The following is an 18452-nucleotide window of genomic DNA, read 5'->3' as shown; positions in this document are numbered from 1 at the left end:
CCATATTCTCAACATCGAGAGCGGTTCTACGGAACCGGGATGTATCCCTGATCGTCCTTACAGGCTTCGATTCGTGGCTGGTACCCTTGGCAAGTTTTTTTTTACCTTTTGGTAAAATTTACGAACCTAATTCCTGTTGTGACATCCCCCTATCTCCTCGATCGCACGCTTCTCATGCTCTCTTTTTTTCCATCTAAAAAGCCGGTGTTCTTCTCTCCTCTTCTGCTCGTAGAGTTCGTGAACAGCTCTGGTCTTTTTGTACAGCGCCGTTTTGTATGCCTGTTGTTTCGCTGCGTGCGCTTGCCGGCATTCGTCGTCAAACCAGGTTACCGTGTGAAATCTAGCACTTCAGAGGCGTCATCTCTGATGGCTGCAAGGCAATGTTGCCACTGGTTTTCAATGCTTAATGCAGGCAGCATAGGACTCCTTAAATGGTTATAAGAGACTCGATCGGAAAAGGACATGGAAGTCTTTTGCGATTGTAGCTGTCTAACGTCTAATCTTATCACAGTACTTAATTGTTTTGGCTTGGATCAGGATATCCGTATCCGTAGCTTGCCTACAACGAGGTAGTGGATCCGAGTTAATGTTGGCCTCTCGGAATGTTCGGATATCCTGTATACTGGAGTAGTGTCGTGCTTCAATCGCAATGTGATCCATCTGGTTGACGGTTGGTTGATCAGGAGATTCCCATGTCCCCTTGTGGATATTGTGATGTGTGAACTGCGTACTAGCTACCAGAACGTCTCGCCCCGCAGCGAAATCGATCAGTCTGAACTCTGAATCCGTTGTTGGAGGTGGTGTCGTGCAGGCTGTATCTCCCGATTATGCCACCAAAGATGTCTTCTCTTCCTAGACAATTTTAATGTCATAGCCAAGGCACTGCTCATATGTCTTGTCCAAGAGCTCGAAGAATATGTCTTTTGTGCTTTCATCTATCTCCTCTATTGCTCACACTGTTGAAACTCTAGACTTTTTGCCTGAGTCTAGTTCCAACAACAAATCCACACCCAAATAGACGCTGTCTTTGTTCTCGGTAGCAGTCGCCGTAGTATATATCGCAGTCTTTTAGTTTGCGGTTGCCCGGTCCATCCCATCGCACTTCTTGGATGGCGTTAATATCTGGTTTGCAGCAGTGTAGGGCTTCCGCTAGTGGTCTGCCAAGGGACCTATCATTCCACGTACAGATCCGAAGTTCGTTTTGTGTTTGTTGTCAACAGGGAATTCGTCCGTATCCGAGGCATGTTGGTGCTTCGCAACTAAAGTATTTTGTACGTGGCCAGGAAGTCAACCCTACGGCACAACCCCCAACCTGGAGGGCCAGATCCTTAGTATAACTCGAAGGACGGGGAGCCGGATAAACCGCTCCTTACAGGCCTGGGCTCCGAATATGTCGAAGAAGCCCTATAACGTGTTCACTAAGTTGTTCAACCTTACTGGAACTGTAGACGCCACCATTGATTCCATCTCGAGAATTCGCCGTCTGGATAAGAAGAGGTGCCTTAGTGGAAATACCTCCCACCCCTCTCTCGTTTGCTGCCCCTAACAACTTTCCAACGGGGTTAGAACCCAATCTCCAGTTGACGTACTAGGCACCCGATGTTCACCGCGGGGACGTGAGAGTAGGAGTTGATAGACAGAGGTGGGTTTTGAGAAAAACCTGTGGACGCTTGTGTCCTCTTGAATGCACATGCCTACCATTTGAACATCAGCCTTCCAATTAAGGCAAATGTATTGGTATTTTGACTGGAAAGTAAGTCAAGAAAAATCTCCCTAACTATTAAGTCATGTCTACTTCTGCCAAAGTGATAGTTGATGATGTCTTTTCGTTCAACTGAAAGCTGAGCTTTATTACTCTATGATTTATTTATTTTCTGCATAGCTTTATTTAATGTTTTGTGTAAGAGGGTTCCTTTTCAATTTGTAAAAGAAATGAGTCTGAGGAGTGTTTTGTAGGCAATTATGTTTTGGGTTGTTTTTGTACCAGAACTTAAAGTAGAGGTTTGTGAAGTAAAGTTCTGAATTTGAAATTCATGGCACCTGAAAAAATAACTAGTTGACTTGGTCAAAATTCACTTTCAAAGAATGAAGTTGACTGCAAATAAAGTCCCTAATGTTGCCTTAACCTGTCCATTGTTTCATTTAATCATTTCGTGTTCATGTTCAAACTCAATTCAATTGGCAAAGGTAACTATGCTCCATTTTAACGTGGAAGTTCCAAATATTATTCTAATTGCTATTTAGAATAAGTAGCTTTTTATTTATTAATAAAACCAAATTTTTTTGTAGGTACGAAAATATTTATTGCGTACAAAATAACTTTTTTTTTTAAAAAAATAGTACCTACCCTTTTTTACATTGTTCATTATGATTTGTCTTTATATTACTTTAAATATTGCAATCGTTCTTTTTAATGCAAGTCACTTGAGAACGTTTGCATTTACAATTAGTACATCCGTCCTGGTCCCATGTCTCGTTATTCAATCGAACCTTTCCCGACTCATCAATGCAGCTCGCCTTCTTATTCGGTTTGATTGATGAGTTACATGTTTTCTCAAGGGTCTTAACCTTTGTTTGAAGTTCATGCAATTCAGCCTGGAAACTGCTTATAACTTCTTCAAGACCAATTATTCTCTCACTATTCATCTCCCAGTGTTCTTCATCACTTTCTTCTCTTGGTTTTTGATCGGTTAACGACCTCTTTTGACGGGATGGATAAGTTTGTGGAACATAACTTTTCAAAAGCTTGGGCAGTGCATCGCAGCTACCGCAATCTTGCCAAAAGTATAAATTTATACCGGGAATATCAAGACATTCCTTGAAGCCTCCCTGCTCTTTTGGAAGTATAAAGACATTTTCTGTGATTTCATTGATATTGTCACCATTGTCGCAAAGAGCTCGTGCTAAGTTTGCTTGTTTGATCTGCTGCAATTGTTCGGGAAGGAAAACTGAAGGATTTTCATAGTAAAGTCTATCTCCATCTCGCAGTCTTCTGAATTGATCAACTATGATGCATTGGAAGAGTGGACCTATTTTTCCACCCTCGACAGGGTCTTCGAGAATGCCCCCAACAAATATATCGATATTATCGGGGTGTCCATACAGGTCTTTTAGCTTGGTCCTAACTTCAGCACTGCTTATTTCACCTGACAAATCCTCAAAAGTCATCGCTGCTGTCATATTACAGAATTTTCTATACTCATTGTATCCTGGAATACCGTGTTCTCGTGCCCGTTGAATGTTCATGGCTGCTAAATCCAGAGCGACAGCATGTTGGGTAAGGAACAGCTTTTCGGTGAGCTCAGTGTTTAAGTTTTGATCGGGTTTCTTGAGTTTGGCAGGAATAGTAAAGAAACCACGCATAAGAGGATCCACACCACCTTCGTAGGCTATGCGCCATGGAGCAAAAAATGCTTTATGTAACGGTAAATGGCCCTGCGGTATGGGCTGATAAGTTTCGTTAAGCCGGTGGAGAATAGGGTTAATGAGCGTGTGACCGAAACGAAAAGCGGCTGTAGCAAACTCGTTAGCAATTGACGGGTTTATCGATGGATTATAGCCTTTGTACTCTCCCAATTTCTCCATTCCACTGGGGCCAACCACTAGAGGCAACCAATGTTTATAGGTTATGTGCTGCATCTGAGCTCCAACGATTTTCCTAGCTTCCTGGTAGAGTGTGTCCCCATCCCAGTGTGGGTTTATTTCCTTCAATTTTATGGCAATTCTGTTGTGCTCTCGCATCCAAATTGTATGCATGGCCAACAGTCCCACTTGTTCGTTGGCACGAATATCACCAGCCACAAAGCAATTCATGTTGTTGTCATTTAGGTTCCGTCGGCAATCGATACCATCTTGTGGTGCCGCAAATGGCAACATATCTTTTTGATTGGGAAAGTGAACACCAGTTCGAAGCAAACCATCTTCAGAGGTAAGATTTCTGAGTTCTCGCGAGAACTCTTGGGTGAAACCGTAGACCTGAGAAGCGTCAATATAAGAAGTCAATTGGTTAATTTGTTCTCTAGGCTGAATTGCATCGAAGAACACCGATGTCATTCCTGAACCGCAAATTGCACTAGACCGAATTAGATCTATGCATCTCCTGTTCTTCACACGTGGATCATTGGGTGGAACTTCCATGGGATAGCAGGGAGGAGCAAATTCACAGGTTTTCTTGCAGTCTATTCCATCCCAACTTTCGGAGCTCACCGATGGAATGGCGTGATCCAAATCATGATCTACAAACTGACCCCATTGCATGACCATGTGCGTTATCCGTTCATCTGGAGTTATCTCCTTGGTTGAGATTAAAGTCGTAGAAACCAATCGAGCAATGGGCTTTTCGAAGCCTGAGTATAATTTTCCCTTAGTCCATCCAATGGGCATGCTGAAACCGTTCTCGTAAATAGGTTTTTCGATTCGCCTGAAAGCTGTCAACGAAGCACCCCATGTCGGATTGTTGAGATTGTTACATGTACCATCGATACTCCGATACTTGGAATGATAACACATGTCTGTACAGTTTGGCATTTCACGGTGCTCCATGCAACCGGAGAGCTCAGCTACCAAACGTAAATGCTCCCGTGAGAGAAGATCTTTGAATTCATATTGGCTACTGGCAATGGAGAGATTGTGACCTTGCTGGACATGTTTTCGAATATTGACCAAAGTACGTTCGTATATTTCAGCTGCACGAGCAAGTTGTCTAGCTTCACCGCGGGGAAAACGGAAGAGCCTTAGAAGATCACCGTGATGCAGGGGATTACTTGGCTTGCGATCGGTGAATAAAGATTCGATGGTATTGTTAATGGAAAGATCAATTTCTCTAGCAGCTTCTGCAAAGGCAACTCGAACGAATTTATCACCAGGGGCAAGAAGATCGTTGCTCCTATAAACGAAACAAACAGAAATGAATTTATTAAATAGAATTTTTCATTGGAAAAATAAATCAATTTATTTTAAATTCAAATCTGTCAAAAAAACGATTAAATTTTTGCTTGCGTTCTATTAGTAAAAATAAATGTATTTATTTTCGATTTGAAATTAAGCAGGTCAAGAAAACATAAAGGACTTCAGTCAGCTGCATTCCCTAAACGTACATTTTGGCCAAGGCTGCTAGTTAGTTTTTCAAGTGCCATGAACTAGAGTAATAAAGTTCACCTTTCAGTTGAATGAAAAAACATGATCAATTGTCATTTTGACATAAGTTGACTTCACTTGATAGTTAGGGAGATTTTTCTTGATTAACTATCCAGTCAATTTTCCAACAAAGGTACCTTAATTGCAAGGCATTTTTTTTGGCAGCAGCTGGCCAATCAGACACTAGAAACTGGCTTTACTTTTAAGTCGCTTATGACTGAATCACAAACACGCTTCAGCTTCGGCTTCACCTGACGTTTAATAAATCAGCCATATTAATTCAATGCATGCTATTACAATGGAGCTTCAAACTCACTTTTCGTTTGACAAACGTAAGGAAAAGATGTGACTCCAAACGGAAGCTCTAGTTCAATTATCTGAACATTTGCATTGTCTGACAGCTCAATAGCTGTAAAAAAATGTTAGCTCTTTTGAGGGATGAAATAATAGAAATGTCATTCAAAGCAACCTCGAAGCAGACCTACCGTAACGCAGACGAAGTTGAAGCTGAAGCGTGTTTGTGATTCAGCCATTATGTCGCCTGAACTTGCCCATTGACGTAAGGAAGAAGGAGAAAAATGATTTATTGCTTTCGAATCCAATAGTTCTTGACACTTAATCTTTTGCTAATCGAATTTTAAGAAATAAAAAAAAAATATATTTGTCGAAATCTAAACAGTAGGTAATTGAAAACCACAAGTCAACCATATTGGACTCAATGGAATTATACTTACTTTATTGTTACTAAGCCTGACGCTGTTGCACGACCGTGTTCATTCTTAATTGAACATTCGTAACGTCCTGTGTCAGAAAGTGTTGCATTTTTAATGTACAAACTGCCGGAAGTACTTATTTGAAAACGTTCATTATTAAATACTTCACGTCCATCTTTTTGCCATCGTATCTACAGAAAAAAAACATTAAAGTTTTACGATTAATCACACATTTTCCATGACTTTGGCCACAAAATCAAACCTTAACAAATTCATCATCCCCTTTACATGGCAGCTCAATTGTTGTCCCAGAATAAGCTTCTAAATCATAAGGGCTAAAGAGAAGACTTGGTGGACTATGATCACTTTCTACAAAAATCACAGCTTCTGATTTCGATTGACCGTTTTCATTTTTTGCGATGCAGGTGTAAGTGCCTTTTCAAAAACAATAATAACCTTCGGTAGAGACAGTAAAACGTGATATACATTTTCAAAGATCCTTACCCGAGTCTGAATCTTTAGCATCCTTAATAGTTAATTCAGTATTTTCATTATCCAAAGTGATTCGATTATCCGAGCTTATGGCTGTGCCATTGAACTTCCATGAAATAGCTGGAAGTGGGTTTCCTTCAGCGTCACACTCCAGCTCGATGCTTTGTCCCATTTTGATTGCCTTACTTTGTGGAGCCAATATAAATACAGGCAGTTCTACATATTCAAGTTGGCGGGAAAAGAAATTCAAAATCAATCTTTCTTTAAATACATACGAACCAACCTTTAACTTCGACCCTAGCCTTTGCTTGGACACTTCCAAAGGCATTGCTAGCTACACACTTATAAGTTCCTGACGACAATAAATTAGCTTCGAATATTTCCAAGCTGCCGTTCGAAAGAATTCTCGTAGTTTGTGTTGAATGTGACACTTGACGGCCATTGAAGTACCATTGTATTTCCGGTGCTGGTAAACCAGAAGCACTACAATCCAATACTGCAAAATCATCGAATCCAACAATCATGTCTTTTGGCTGCTCGATAAACTGAGGTGGCTCTTGACGAACATCATTATGTCGAACAGTCATTCTTATTGGTTGAGATTTTGTCTCGCCATAGTCATTTCGTCCGATGCACTCGTAGATTCCAACATCATTGTTATCAATCGATCTGATTTGCAGATTTCCCGAGTCTAGAATTTCCATTCGGGGAGAGTATCCGTTGGAGATTTCGTTGGTATTATGCATCCATATGACTTCGGGTTCTGGATCACCGATTACTGTGCAAGGTAATTCGACTGTTTGCCCTGAATAGGTTTGCATATCGTGGGGTTCTTCAATCATTTGAGGTTTTGCTTAAATTATAGATTGGTCAGTTGTTGATCGTAACTATTACGTTTACATGAATACTACTTACAGCAGTGAAAATCCTGTTCATGCAATTCTAAAAAGGACTTTTTGTGAAGTCTTTCTGGAGCTTCACAAGTTAGTGATATTGACATTTGGCCTTTTGTATCCAATTGTAGATTAACCAACGAGCCAACTCCACAGTCACAATTTATCGGATTATTGTCCAAGCGCAAACGTTTCAAACTCACTAAATTATCAAATAAACCAACTGGCATAGTTGTAATTTTATTGCCAAAAAGGAACCTTAAAAATAAAATTTAAATAAAATTATATTTAAATATAATTGATTTAATAATAAAAAAATTATTTACAATCTGGTAAGCCTTGATAGATCATCAAATGTCGATGGCTCCAGTTCCCAAATATCATTGTTCTCCAAAAATCTGTCGATAGTACAAGCAAAACAAATAATTATGAGTTTTAATTATTTTTCGATCATTTTAATTATACTCACAAGCCTTCCAAAAAGTCCAAACCCTTGAATGAACCAGGTGCAATTTGACCGATACGATTATTGTTAAGATATAAATATTTAAGAGCCACCAATCCGGACAAGGAGTCGTCTTTAATGAAACCAATTTCATTTTCACTTAGGAAAATTGTATGAACTTGACTTAAGCCGGCAAAAACATTAGATGGTAGTTCTTCGAGGCGATTGTAACGTAGATCTCTGTAAAAAAAAGAAAACACGTCACTTATTTCTTAAGAGAATAAAACAGTTGAACACGGGAACATGCCACCCATAACTATCCGTATTAAAAACATAGTATTTCAAAATGAGCCCAGTAAAACTTCAACTTAAAGATTTCATTCATTGACTTAATCTAGAGATTGGGCCATCATAAAGGCTGTGTTCAATCTCGTGTTGGATAGGGTATCTTGCATAGGTGGATTTTTAGATAACTTTTTGAACGAGTTGGATAGATGTATTGAGATAGCTGTCAAAAAATGAAAACAACTTTTAGCTGTTCACAAGAGCATAGTCGAAATTGTTGTAAGATAAATCATTTATTGAATAATTAAACTGATTCAAAAATATGTTAGATAGATTCAAAATAGATCATAATTGTCTTCTAAAATTCGGAGGGAAATAGCTTCTTCATCGTCCATTATGTACAGAACATTTTCAAATACAACTTCAACTAACAGTTTGTATCTTTTTGATACACAAATACAAAAAGCTGAAATCAACTTTCAAGTTTCTTGAAATTCAACCATGTGTTGAATCAGCGGTTCTGTCAGATACCTAAATACTACAGAAATTATTGGATACCTTTGGATTTTTGACGTCTCAGCTGTTTTTAATCAATTGTTATTTTACACGTAAAACACTAACAAAAAGGTATTGGGATACAATATCTGTGTTAGATTGAACGCAGCCAAAGGGTTTTCAATTGGCGTGTTAAGTTTTGGCGCCCCGTGATGGCCACCATTTTGTTTTGGTGACATCTGTCAAATCTTTTGCTTATTATTCGGTTGTTTACGCCAAATCATCATGGCAAGTTACACGATTGAACATTACGTTCAAATGATAAAGCTTTATTATCGAAATGAGTGTTCGCTAACGCAAACGTTGCGCTCATTGCACCTATTTTACGGTAGACGTGGTGGCCCTTCACAGTCGACTCTTGAACGTATTGTGGGCAAATATGAAACGACCGATTTAGTAAACAATCAGCCAACACCCGTACGTTCAAAGAACGCAAGATTGGTCGAGAACATCGCCCCTGCCCGTGAGAATGTAAAGCAGAACCATGCGCAAGAACTCGGCCTTTCGCAGACTTCAAATTGGCGAATTTTCCGTCGGGACTTGGGCATACACCGGTACAAGATCCAACCTACCCAGGAGCTTAAAGTTCATTACCAATGACTGAGCTTCGAATCGTTTGGAAGAGGACCCCAATAGTGTCCGAAAAATCATCTTTAGTGACGAGGCGCATTTTTGCATGAGTGGCTGTGTTAACAATAAAAACTGCTGTATATAAGACGATACTAACCTACGCGAGGTTCACCAGATGATAATGCATCCTCAAGAACAGACTTGTGGTTCGAGCATTGACATTTTGTATGAATGATTTGAGGGTAAGGTTATCTCTCGCAGGGGTGATGTGAATTAGCCAATAAGGTCATACAATTTGACCCCGTTAGAATTTTTCCTGTGGGGTTTCTTGAAGTCGAAAGTCTATGCATATAAACCACAATCGACCGATGCCCTAAAGGATGCCATAACACAAAATTCAAATTCAACCGGATCTATGCGGAAGAGTTATTGAAAACCGGACCACTCGGATCTGTGCCACCGTAAGAAGCCCAAGTGGGCATTTGAATGATGTCATATATTTCACACTTAATGGTCTTTCAAATAAAAAAATAATTTCGTTAATACCTCACAAACAGCTTGTTTTATTCAACTTACAACATCTACCCGCCCTTTTTTAAAAACCCTTTATTTTACAATAAGCAAATAATTTAACCCTGCAAATATTGCAATCGTTTTTGTGGCTATTATTCATTTGAAGACTTTACATTCAATTTTTTTAAATCCTTGCATTCAATTCAAGCCTTTGCATTCTTCTGCAGTCCTAATAGTCCTTGCATTCATTTGAAGTCTTTGCATACATTATTATTGTTATCTTTATTTTTTCTTCACAAAAATACAGACTCACTTAAATTTTAAAGATTTACAAGCATGGCTATTAAGCCGTCTGCCGGTTATATCTAAATTCTAAACATTGAGAGAGAAGTTATTTTTTAGCTGTTATATAATAAAAATTAACAATGTACAAAATAATTTATAATTAAGATTCTGATTATGATTAAGTATGCCAGATTGAACGATTTAATTGAATTGAAAATAACAAATGTCACAGGCTTTTAGTTTAGCGAAAACAAAACTACTAACATATGTATATCTTGAAATAAATATTAGGTTGGTATAGTTAAGCTTATTGGTAACTTTTTAGGTTTAATCATTGATATTTAGGTACATACAAAAAAGTAAAGAGCAGTAAAAGACTTTCAATATCAACAGTGAAACGGGCTTTTAGTTTAGCTAAAACAAAATTATATTAGACTGAACATTACATTAGAGGTCCACGAATGAATTTCTATACGCAACAGCTTCAGAGAAAAAACGGATAAGAAGTTTCCAACCACCCTCACCATTCGAAACTCCAAAACAGTCCGCAAACGAAAGGAAGCTCTTATTGAAATATAAACGCCGGATCTCTTGTAAGATCGGACATAACGCTAGGAAGTGGAAAACATTTTCAATTTGATTGAGGTTACATAATGTACAGTTAGGATTTATATAATTTCTGTGAGGTCTATAGTTAAGCTCAAGCATCTCTGTGCGAACCTTAAATATCAGACTTATCTCAACAAAAGTGAAATCGGTTCGGAAATAATTTGCTTCTCCCAAATAAAAATTAAGTTTACTGTATAATGATCTAGATTTGGACTCCCTTGCCCAAAAAAAAAATGTTGTCATCTATAACCGAAATACAATCTTAAAGTTCATTCAAAACGTCAAAGGAAAGTTATGTTCTGCGGCCAACTCACCCCAATCTTTAAAAGGTGTGTATCTGTAGCGTAACGCTGTTAGGAGAATCCTTTTCTGCAAATTGTTGTTAGATCTTTGCATGACTTTGATTATATAGTCTGCATTCGCTTTTAGAATCTTTTAAAAAAATTGGTGGTAGTCCCGACTCAACGTGTATGGCATAATTGGGGATATTAGATGGAAGTCTAAAGATTCGCTTGAAGAAATATCTTTGGATAGTTTCTATTTCGTCTAATTGCATGTAGCCATAAACTTCATTTCCATAGCAAAGGCAGCTTTTAACGGTTGAATCAAACACTTTTCGAAGCCGGATCTATATTTTTGTAATTGAAAAAATTTGACTGCGGTCAATTTATCTCTCATACGACTTGGAAAGTTCAGATTGTGTGTTATTGTGAAACCTAGGTATTTGAAGTCCTTCACTACTTCTATATTTGAAACGCTCAACGGTCATTACGTGCACTGCGATTATGGTGTCTGAATATCATGATCTTAGATTTCGCAGTATTTATTTGAAGGTCCCACAAATCACAATATTGTTTTAGCTTGTTAATTTGGAGTTAAAGCGTCACAGGATTATCAGTTAAAATAACAAGTTCATCCGCATAAAGGAGCACCTTGATAACTAGATCTCCAAAAACAACACCATTTGGTATATTATCTTCAATGTCATTTATAAAGAGCGAGAAAACCAAAGGACTCAAAATGCAACCCTGTGGGACACCTGTTTCTGACCTAAATTGTTTCGACGTGTTCATGCCATTTTTAACCACAGCAGTCATATTTGAGAGAAGTTGCTCACACATTTTTATAAATTTTGTTGACTCTGACGTTTATGTTGTCAAAAAAGCACATTGAGTCCTCCCCAAAAGTTTATTCAATAAATGACAGTTCATCACTTGTTGTTATTTTCAACCCTCTTAACGAATCATGGGAGAACGAATAATCTGCTATTCTTAATTTCGATCCTCTGATTAGAATTTTCACATTCGGATTCCTTTCCAAAAGTTTTGTTTTCAAATCGAAAAGTGCTCTTCTTTTTTTCCGGTAAAGAAAAGATTGTTCACGGTGTACCACAACGCCAGTACCTTTAAGCTTCGGTGCAGATTCTACAATTTTCTTCGCGGTGATCTTGTTAGTGAAGTTTATCGCCATGGTGGTTTTGTTGTTGTGTCGATTTACAAACTCTTGCGTCTTAGCGAGAAGGCTAAGACAAGTTTGTTTTGCTAGATAATCCTTGTCTGTTTTCTCGTTTGGCGGCAAATGCAATACAACAGTATTTTCGTTAGATTTTTCGTGTAGAATTTCCAGTTGTCTCTCGAGTGCTTCGCCATAGTTCTCAACAACGGCCAAACGTCCCGAAAGCTGCTCGTTTTGGACGACAACAGCTGTATTTCAGCGGAGATGACAGATATGTCGGACTTAGTGGCAATATTTTTTAGATGTTCAACCAGGCAACCATTGACAATGAATTTTAAGTCATTCGCTTGCATGTTGGTTTTATTATACAGTAAAAAGTTTGTAAGCAATGTAGATTTTTTGCTTGATGGGGAGTTAGATGGAGATATTTTCCCCAACTTTCTTTCTTCGATTGCATAAAGTTAGACACACACACAAAATATGGCTACCTTTTGTGTAAAGTTTAAGATTTAATTAAATCGTACCTTTTGGGTGACTTTATAATGGTTCCACTTTTTGCGGGCGAAGTTTAACTTAAAATCAGTTTAATTATTTTTTTTTCAGTGTTAATATTAATTTTTATTACTCAAAATTCAAAATTTTAAACTTGACTTTCACTTCTCTCTCTCTCGATTTCGTGATATTATATGCACGTGATTGCTAATGATTGAAAAGATTTGGAGATGTCATCATATCATTAACTAGGTATTGGTTTTTGCTGATTTTAGATCCACTAAATGTTAGAATCACTTAAATGGAATACACCACGGGGTCATTATTATTTCATTTGTAAAAGAATTTCAAATTTCGTTTACAAAAATGTTATAAGCGCAAAAAAATGATATGATAATTAAAGTGGTTTTGACATTAATTTAGTTACACCTCAGAATGATGATACAGTGAAAGCTTTGCATTAATGTGTGTACTTCCAAACAAACTAGCCGAACCAAAACGCTGGACGTACTAACGGGTGATATTTTTAGAAGTGTGGTTTTTAATTCATATTCATCAATATTTTTGGCAGCTGTCACAAGAATTATGGTATGATCAGTTTGGTTTGCCATTTCATAATGAATAGACTTATTCCTGAATAGTGTTTATGTGAAACTTTCGGCGAGTTATTGCTGACATACGGTCTCAACTACTGCAAAAAAATGGTTGAAAATTGGGTCTCTCAGCTAGAATTTATTATAATCAGCCGCGGTTGCCACTAGCCTAAACGAATTTTTAATACATAATGGCAAACCAACAACAATAAAGCTAATTTCTTGCCATAGAATTAAATTTTATTCGTTTTATTTTTTCTTGAAAACCACACGTATAAGAAAACACCCTTTATAAGCAGAATATACGAATTGAACATCTGTACGTCAAATGTAGTGTTTGACTTATTAAGTATTTCTTTATAAGTTTTTTTTTACGTAAACACAATGTTATCAAAATAAGACATGATATCACATAAGGATGGTCCTTATTATTTGGTTATTTGGTTGAACAAATTTCGAAAAATCTATTTTCTCAATAATTTGAAGAATTTTACTCTCTTCGTCTCCACTTTTTCAATTCAACTATTCATAAATTGTTAGATGATCCATTTTGTATGGCAATCTTTTGTTAACATTTTTACTTGCGACACATAGGAACTATATGGCGAGTTTTGCATTCGTACAAAATTTCGAACTCGATATTTCGATCAAACATGACACTACGATGGTAGAGAAGTCGAAAAAATTGGGCTTGATTCCGTCCGTTTAGACTAAAAATTACAGTAGTTTCCATACAAATTTGTTGGTCAAAAATAGAAAATTTTCAAAAACAAACCGATAGATTTTTTTAATTGTTCGCTAACGTTTTCTCAAAAAAATAATAAACCGATTTCAATAATTTTGTCTGCACTTAATAATATTTGATGATTTATGTCTGTTTTCTATTTCAGATTAAAAAAAAATAAATGCAATACGTAGGTTGGGTATATTAATGAGTTCTAAATAACTGCATGGCAAATACATTTTTAGCTAAAACTGAAAAATTTTATATATACAAAGTTAATTAAAAAATAAAACGCTCTGTAGATTTTCTAATATTTTTTTTTTTTAAATTAAGGTTTTTTTTTGAAAACACTCTTTTTTCAATTAATAAAAAAACGCTCTAGTGATTTTCAAATAAGAATTTTTAAAAATGAAGGTGCATTTTTAGATTTAAAAATACAGGAAATAATTTTCAACAGACTGTGTGGATACATGAACAAGTTCGTACCCAGTCCCAGTCGTACATTTTATTTTTGTTTGCAATTTGTCAGCTTTGAAATAAAAAGCGGACATTTTTTATGAAAGAAACTTTATTTAAGAACCATTCTCATCTTTAGCTTGATGCGGATATAATTGCATGCTCCTAAGTGTTGCGTTGGTGGAATAAATCATAAAATGCGCAAAATGTGTAACTTAGAAAAATATTTTCAGAATGCAATTATTTAATTTATGTTGAATTTACACTTCACGATGACAGAATCTTCAAATGTAAATATTTGCTCATATCTTAAGTAAAAACGTGTGAGTAAAAGTAGTCAAACAAAAAAAAAAACAAGAAATACAAAAATTCTTTGATTTAAAGTGTTTGGATAAACAAATTGATTTCAAATAAATACAACAACAGGCACATACATTTTAGCATTGAATTAAGCATTATCTTCCTAAGTAAGAGTTCAAGACTACTTTATCTACAAGTACATAGGTAAATAGTAATTATAGCCTTATAAAAATCAGTTTCCCAAATTCCATTGATTTCGTTAGATACAACTGGAGCTTTCATAATGCATACCCGCTTAAAAACCTAACATGGTCTGTGTCTGTTTCAACGAAGTAATTTCAAGCGAATTTGAATCATTTCCCGACTTTATGTCAATTTAAACATCTTTTTATTGTAAAAGAGTGAAGACTTTTGTGAATGCAATCACAATAAATCTTGTATTAAATTCAACTCAAAGATTGTCTTCATTCAATTCATCAATGGATTTTATTTAATATTGATTTATTTATTTATTTGTTTTTCAAGTTACAATACTTTATGGAGACTAGATTTAAATCAAAGATTATATTTACAAATTGACCGTGGTAAAAACATAGTGTTACAACAAATTCAATACATCTTTTTTATTATCTAATCTATTTATATTAAAATCAATTGCAAACTCAAATTCGTTAAAAGGAATACAACAAGCAGTTATTGGATTATGCTTCGCAAAATTTGTGCTATGGAAAGGAACATGTAAAAATTACCATTTCTAGGACGCAAATTCCGAGATGGAACATACATATTAACTGAGGCAACAAAAGAATTTATGTTAGAGTTGAGCCCGTCGTCGTAAGCAAAGAGTACTGAGTACAATTTTCTTCTAGATACTAAAGGTCTTAAGTCAATTAAAACACATCTGGTCTCATTAGGTTTCATATCTGAATAATTATAAAGCTTTCGCAAAACAAATTTTGTAAATCTCTTCTGAACCATTTCAATTCTTAAAATACTTGATTGTGTAACGGAATTCCATATTATGCAACAATATTCAAATAAAGGTCTTACAAGGGATCTTCGAATGACTTAGAAGTTCTTGAAATAAATCCCAACATGTAGTTAGTTTCTTGGAGTGAAAAAATCATATTCTCTTAACTGATTCTCAATTTTGTAATCAAAACATATCGGATCCTTTATTTTAGAAAACGTAATAATGCTAAACTTGTTTACATTAAAATTTAAACCATTTTTTGAAACACTTGGTAATATTATCAATATCCAATTGAATTTTACTAGCATCTGATGAAGAACTTACAGAACTAAGAACCTTAAGGTCATCATATAAAAGATATCTAGAATTTTTGATACAATTCGGTAAAACATTTACAAATAAAATGAAAAGGAGTGGACCAAGATAACTACCTTGTGGTACACCGGAAAAATTTTGTATTTAATTGGAAAGAACATCACCAATTTGAACATGTTGTCTTCATCCAACCAAATAGCTTCTGATGCATTTTAGGAGATTCGAGTGGAAGCCAAGCAATTCAAGTTTTTTCAAGAGAACGTTATGTTGTACCCGATCAAACGCCTTGCAAAAATCGGTGTAGATTACATCCACTTGAGTACGATTTTCTAAACAACCATGACAGTAATTTGTAAAAATTGCTAAATTTGTTGCAGTAGTCCTACCACTCATAAGGCCATGCTGATGCAGGGATGATGGTTTTGAACTAAACTATAAAGTTTAATTTTAAAAATTGCTTCAAATAATTCGGGGATTAGCTAAAGCTTAGCAATAGGTCTTTTACTTTCCACAGATGCTTTAGATCCAGATTTATGCAAAGGAGTTATCAGATAATGTTTGAATGTACTTATCTAAAAATGTTGTTGTTGTTTCAATGACAAATTAAAAAAACTGGCGTTCTAAGGTTATATTTACAAAATTTCAAAACTATCGTTGAAATATTGTCTAGTGCGGCAGAGAAACTGTTATCAAGTAACGATAAAGCATTTAATACTTCAATATTATACAATCAATCAATAAAAAGATTGCAATCGCTTGTCCCCAAAACTTGAATATTACAAATATTTTCTTTTTTCATTAATTTCATTTCATTTTTTTATTTTCAAAAAATGAAATAGCAATTATAATACTTAGAAAATAAAGAAATATTTTCTTATTTCATGTTTATCGGAGTTTTCGAAAGATAAAGTTTTGGAAAACAAACAAAACATCATCAAGACAAAGTTTGGCAAAGGTTGGAAAAGTAAGAAAAAAGGGTACAAATGTTGCAAACGATTTGTTTTCATTTCAATTTAACATGTATAAGAGAATGTGTATATTTTTTGTTAAGGTGGCGCAATAGTCGTTTGAGAACCAGGGCCTTGTGACTTACAACTCTCAACCATTCCCGTGTATGAGTAATGTTGTCAGGGAGAAGGGCACATACAGTTTTAAGCCGAATCCGAACGGCTTATTTTAGAAAGCACTTTTCATGACTAGAATTACTCAAGGAGGATTTGCCAATTCCTCGCAAGAGACAGTACCCGTGATGGCACAATCAGGGATTGAACCCAAGGCCCCTGGCATCACAGTCCTACGCATTAACCAACACGTAACAGGTTTAATATAGGAACAACATGTTAACGCAGAGAAATGCTCGAATATTTAGAATAAGTTATTATACTGTTTTCTGTATCTAGTTTTCCAAGAGGAAAAATACATTCACGTATCATTTTTTCCTTTTTTTAATTTTTAACACAAAAAATTGGCAAATTTGTAAATAATATTTCGAAGGTTGCAACCAATACTGATCACGTTATTTTTTTTGGAAACATTTAGGAGGAAGACTATTTGAAGTAGAAAGTTTATTTTTTGTTGCATATTATTCAAAATTGGACTTTCAGATATTCGCTACATGATCCTAAAATCACATGATCATAACATCATACAACATCACGTTTGCGTCAAGACCTTTTTTTCTGAGTCTTCTTTTATTTTGTCTACGAATAGGAAGTAGGTGAGAAGAGAAGAACATTGGATTATCCTCAAGGACAAACAACGCTGGATATACACATTCCAAAATCTAACACTTTAGTTCAGAGTTATTAGTTTTTGCTACAAATTTTAGCCTTACTTTTTTTTTTTAAAGAAATAATATATTTTTTTTAACTCACAAAATAGCAGTATCATATGGGATATTTGGAATTTCGCGAAGCTGTAACCGAACGCATCGCACAGTTCTCTGAAAACACGAACACCGATTGGGACAATCACTAACTGCAGAGAGATTACCAAAAATTGTTGCCAGCAAAAACAACACCAAAAACGCAACCGACGTAATTTGCATTGTAAATCTTTTTTCTTAACTTCAAACAATATTTTTCGATAAAATTGAATTGAAATAAATATTTAAACGAATAACTCAAATATTTGTGCACTTTTCAACTCCATTCATTGCAGTGAATTTTCCGTTTACTTATATTTTATATCAAATACACACGCGCTTCCGGTTTTGAACTTGATAAAAAAATATTCTTTTTATCAGAAAAAAAATTAATCCGAGCTCAACAAATATTTTCTAAAGCAAGGCTTTATCGAGCCATCCAACTGACATGGAAGTTCGCTGGTAAATGCTTGACAAATATTCTAGAAAATAAGTTTTATAAGGTTTTTTTAAAAATAGTTAAATTATTGAAATGATATCTTGAGTTGAATTTGATATTTAAAGAACACACAAAATTAAAAAGACGTGGATAGCATTAAATAAAATATATCTTAAATGTTATATTTTATTTGTGATAAGACGTGACCCAAATGGGAATTGATAACTTAAAACTTCATTTAAATATGGTTTCTTTAGGTTATGTGAAAACGATGCGGTATTACTAATGGTTTTGTGTATGTCAATACCGGCCGCTGCACTGCCGTCGATAGTTAAACTATGTTCG

General features: G+C 35.6%; 1 protein-coding gene across 1 annotated transcript; it reads right to left on the bottom strand.

Annotated features, from left to right (window-relative positions):
- Positions 1–2334: 2334 nt before the first annotated feature.
- LOC129948335 (peroxidasin) lies at positions 2335–18452 on the bottom strand. The gene is made up of 9 exons (XM_056059294.1): positions 17679–18452; positions 7704–7919; positions 7561–7632; positions 7257–7492; positions 6625–7194; positions 6354–6557; positions 6112–6284; positions 5871–6040; positions 2335–4885 (listed from the first exon to the last, which is right to left on the bottom strand). The coding sequence occupies exons 1-9, from the start codon at positions 17849–17851 to the stop codon at positions 2389–2391; spliced, it is 4311 nt and encodes a 1436-aa protein (XP_055915269.1). The 5' UTR covers positions 17852–18452; the 3' UTR covers positions 2335–2388.

This window comes from Eupeodes corollae, chromosome 2 (genome assembly GCF_945859685.1).
Source record: "Eupeodes corollae chromosome 2, idEupCoro1.1, whole genome shotgun sequence".
NCBI lineage: Eukaryota > Metazoa > Arthropoda > Insecta > Diptera > Syrphidae > Eupeodes > Eupeodes corollae.
Note: the sequence above shows the minus strand (reverse complement) of the source record. Positions and strands in the feature narration are given on the sequence as shown.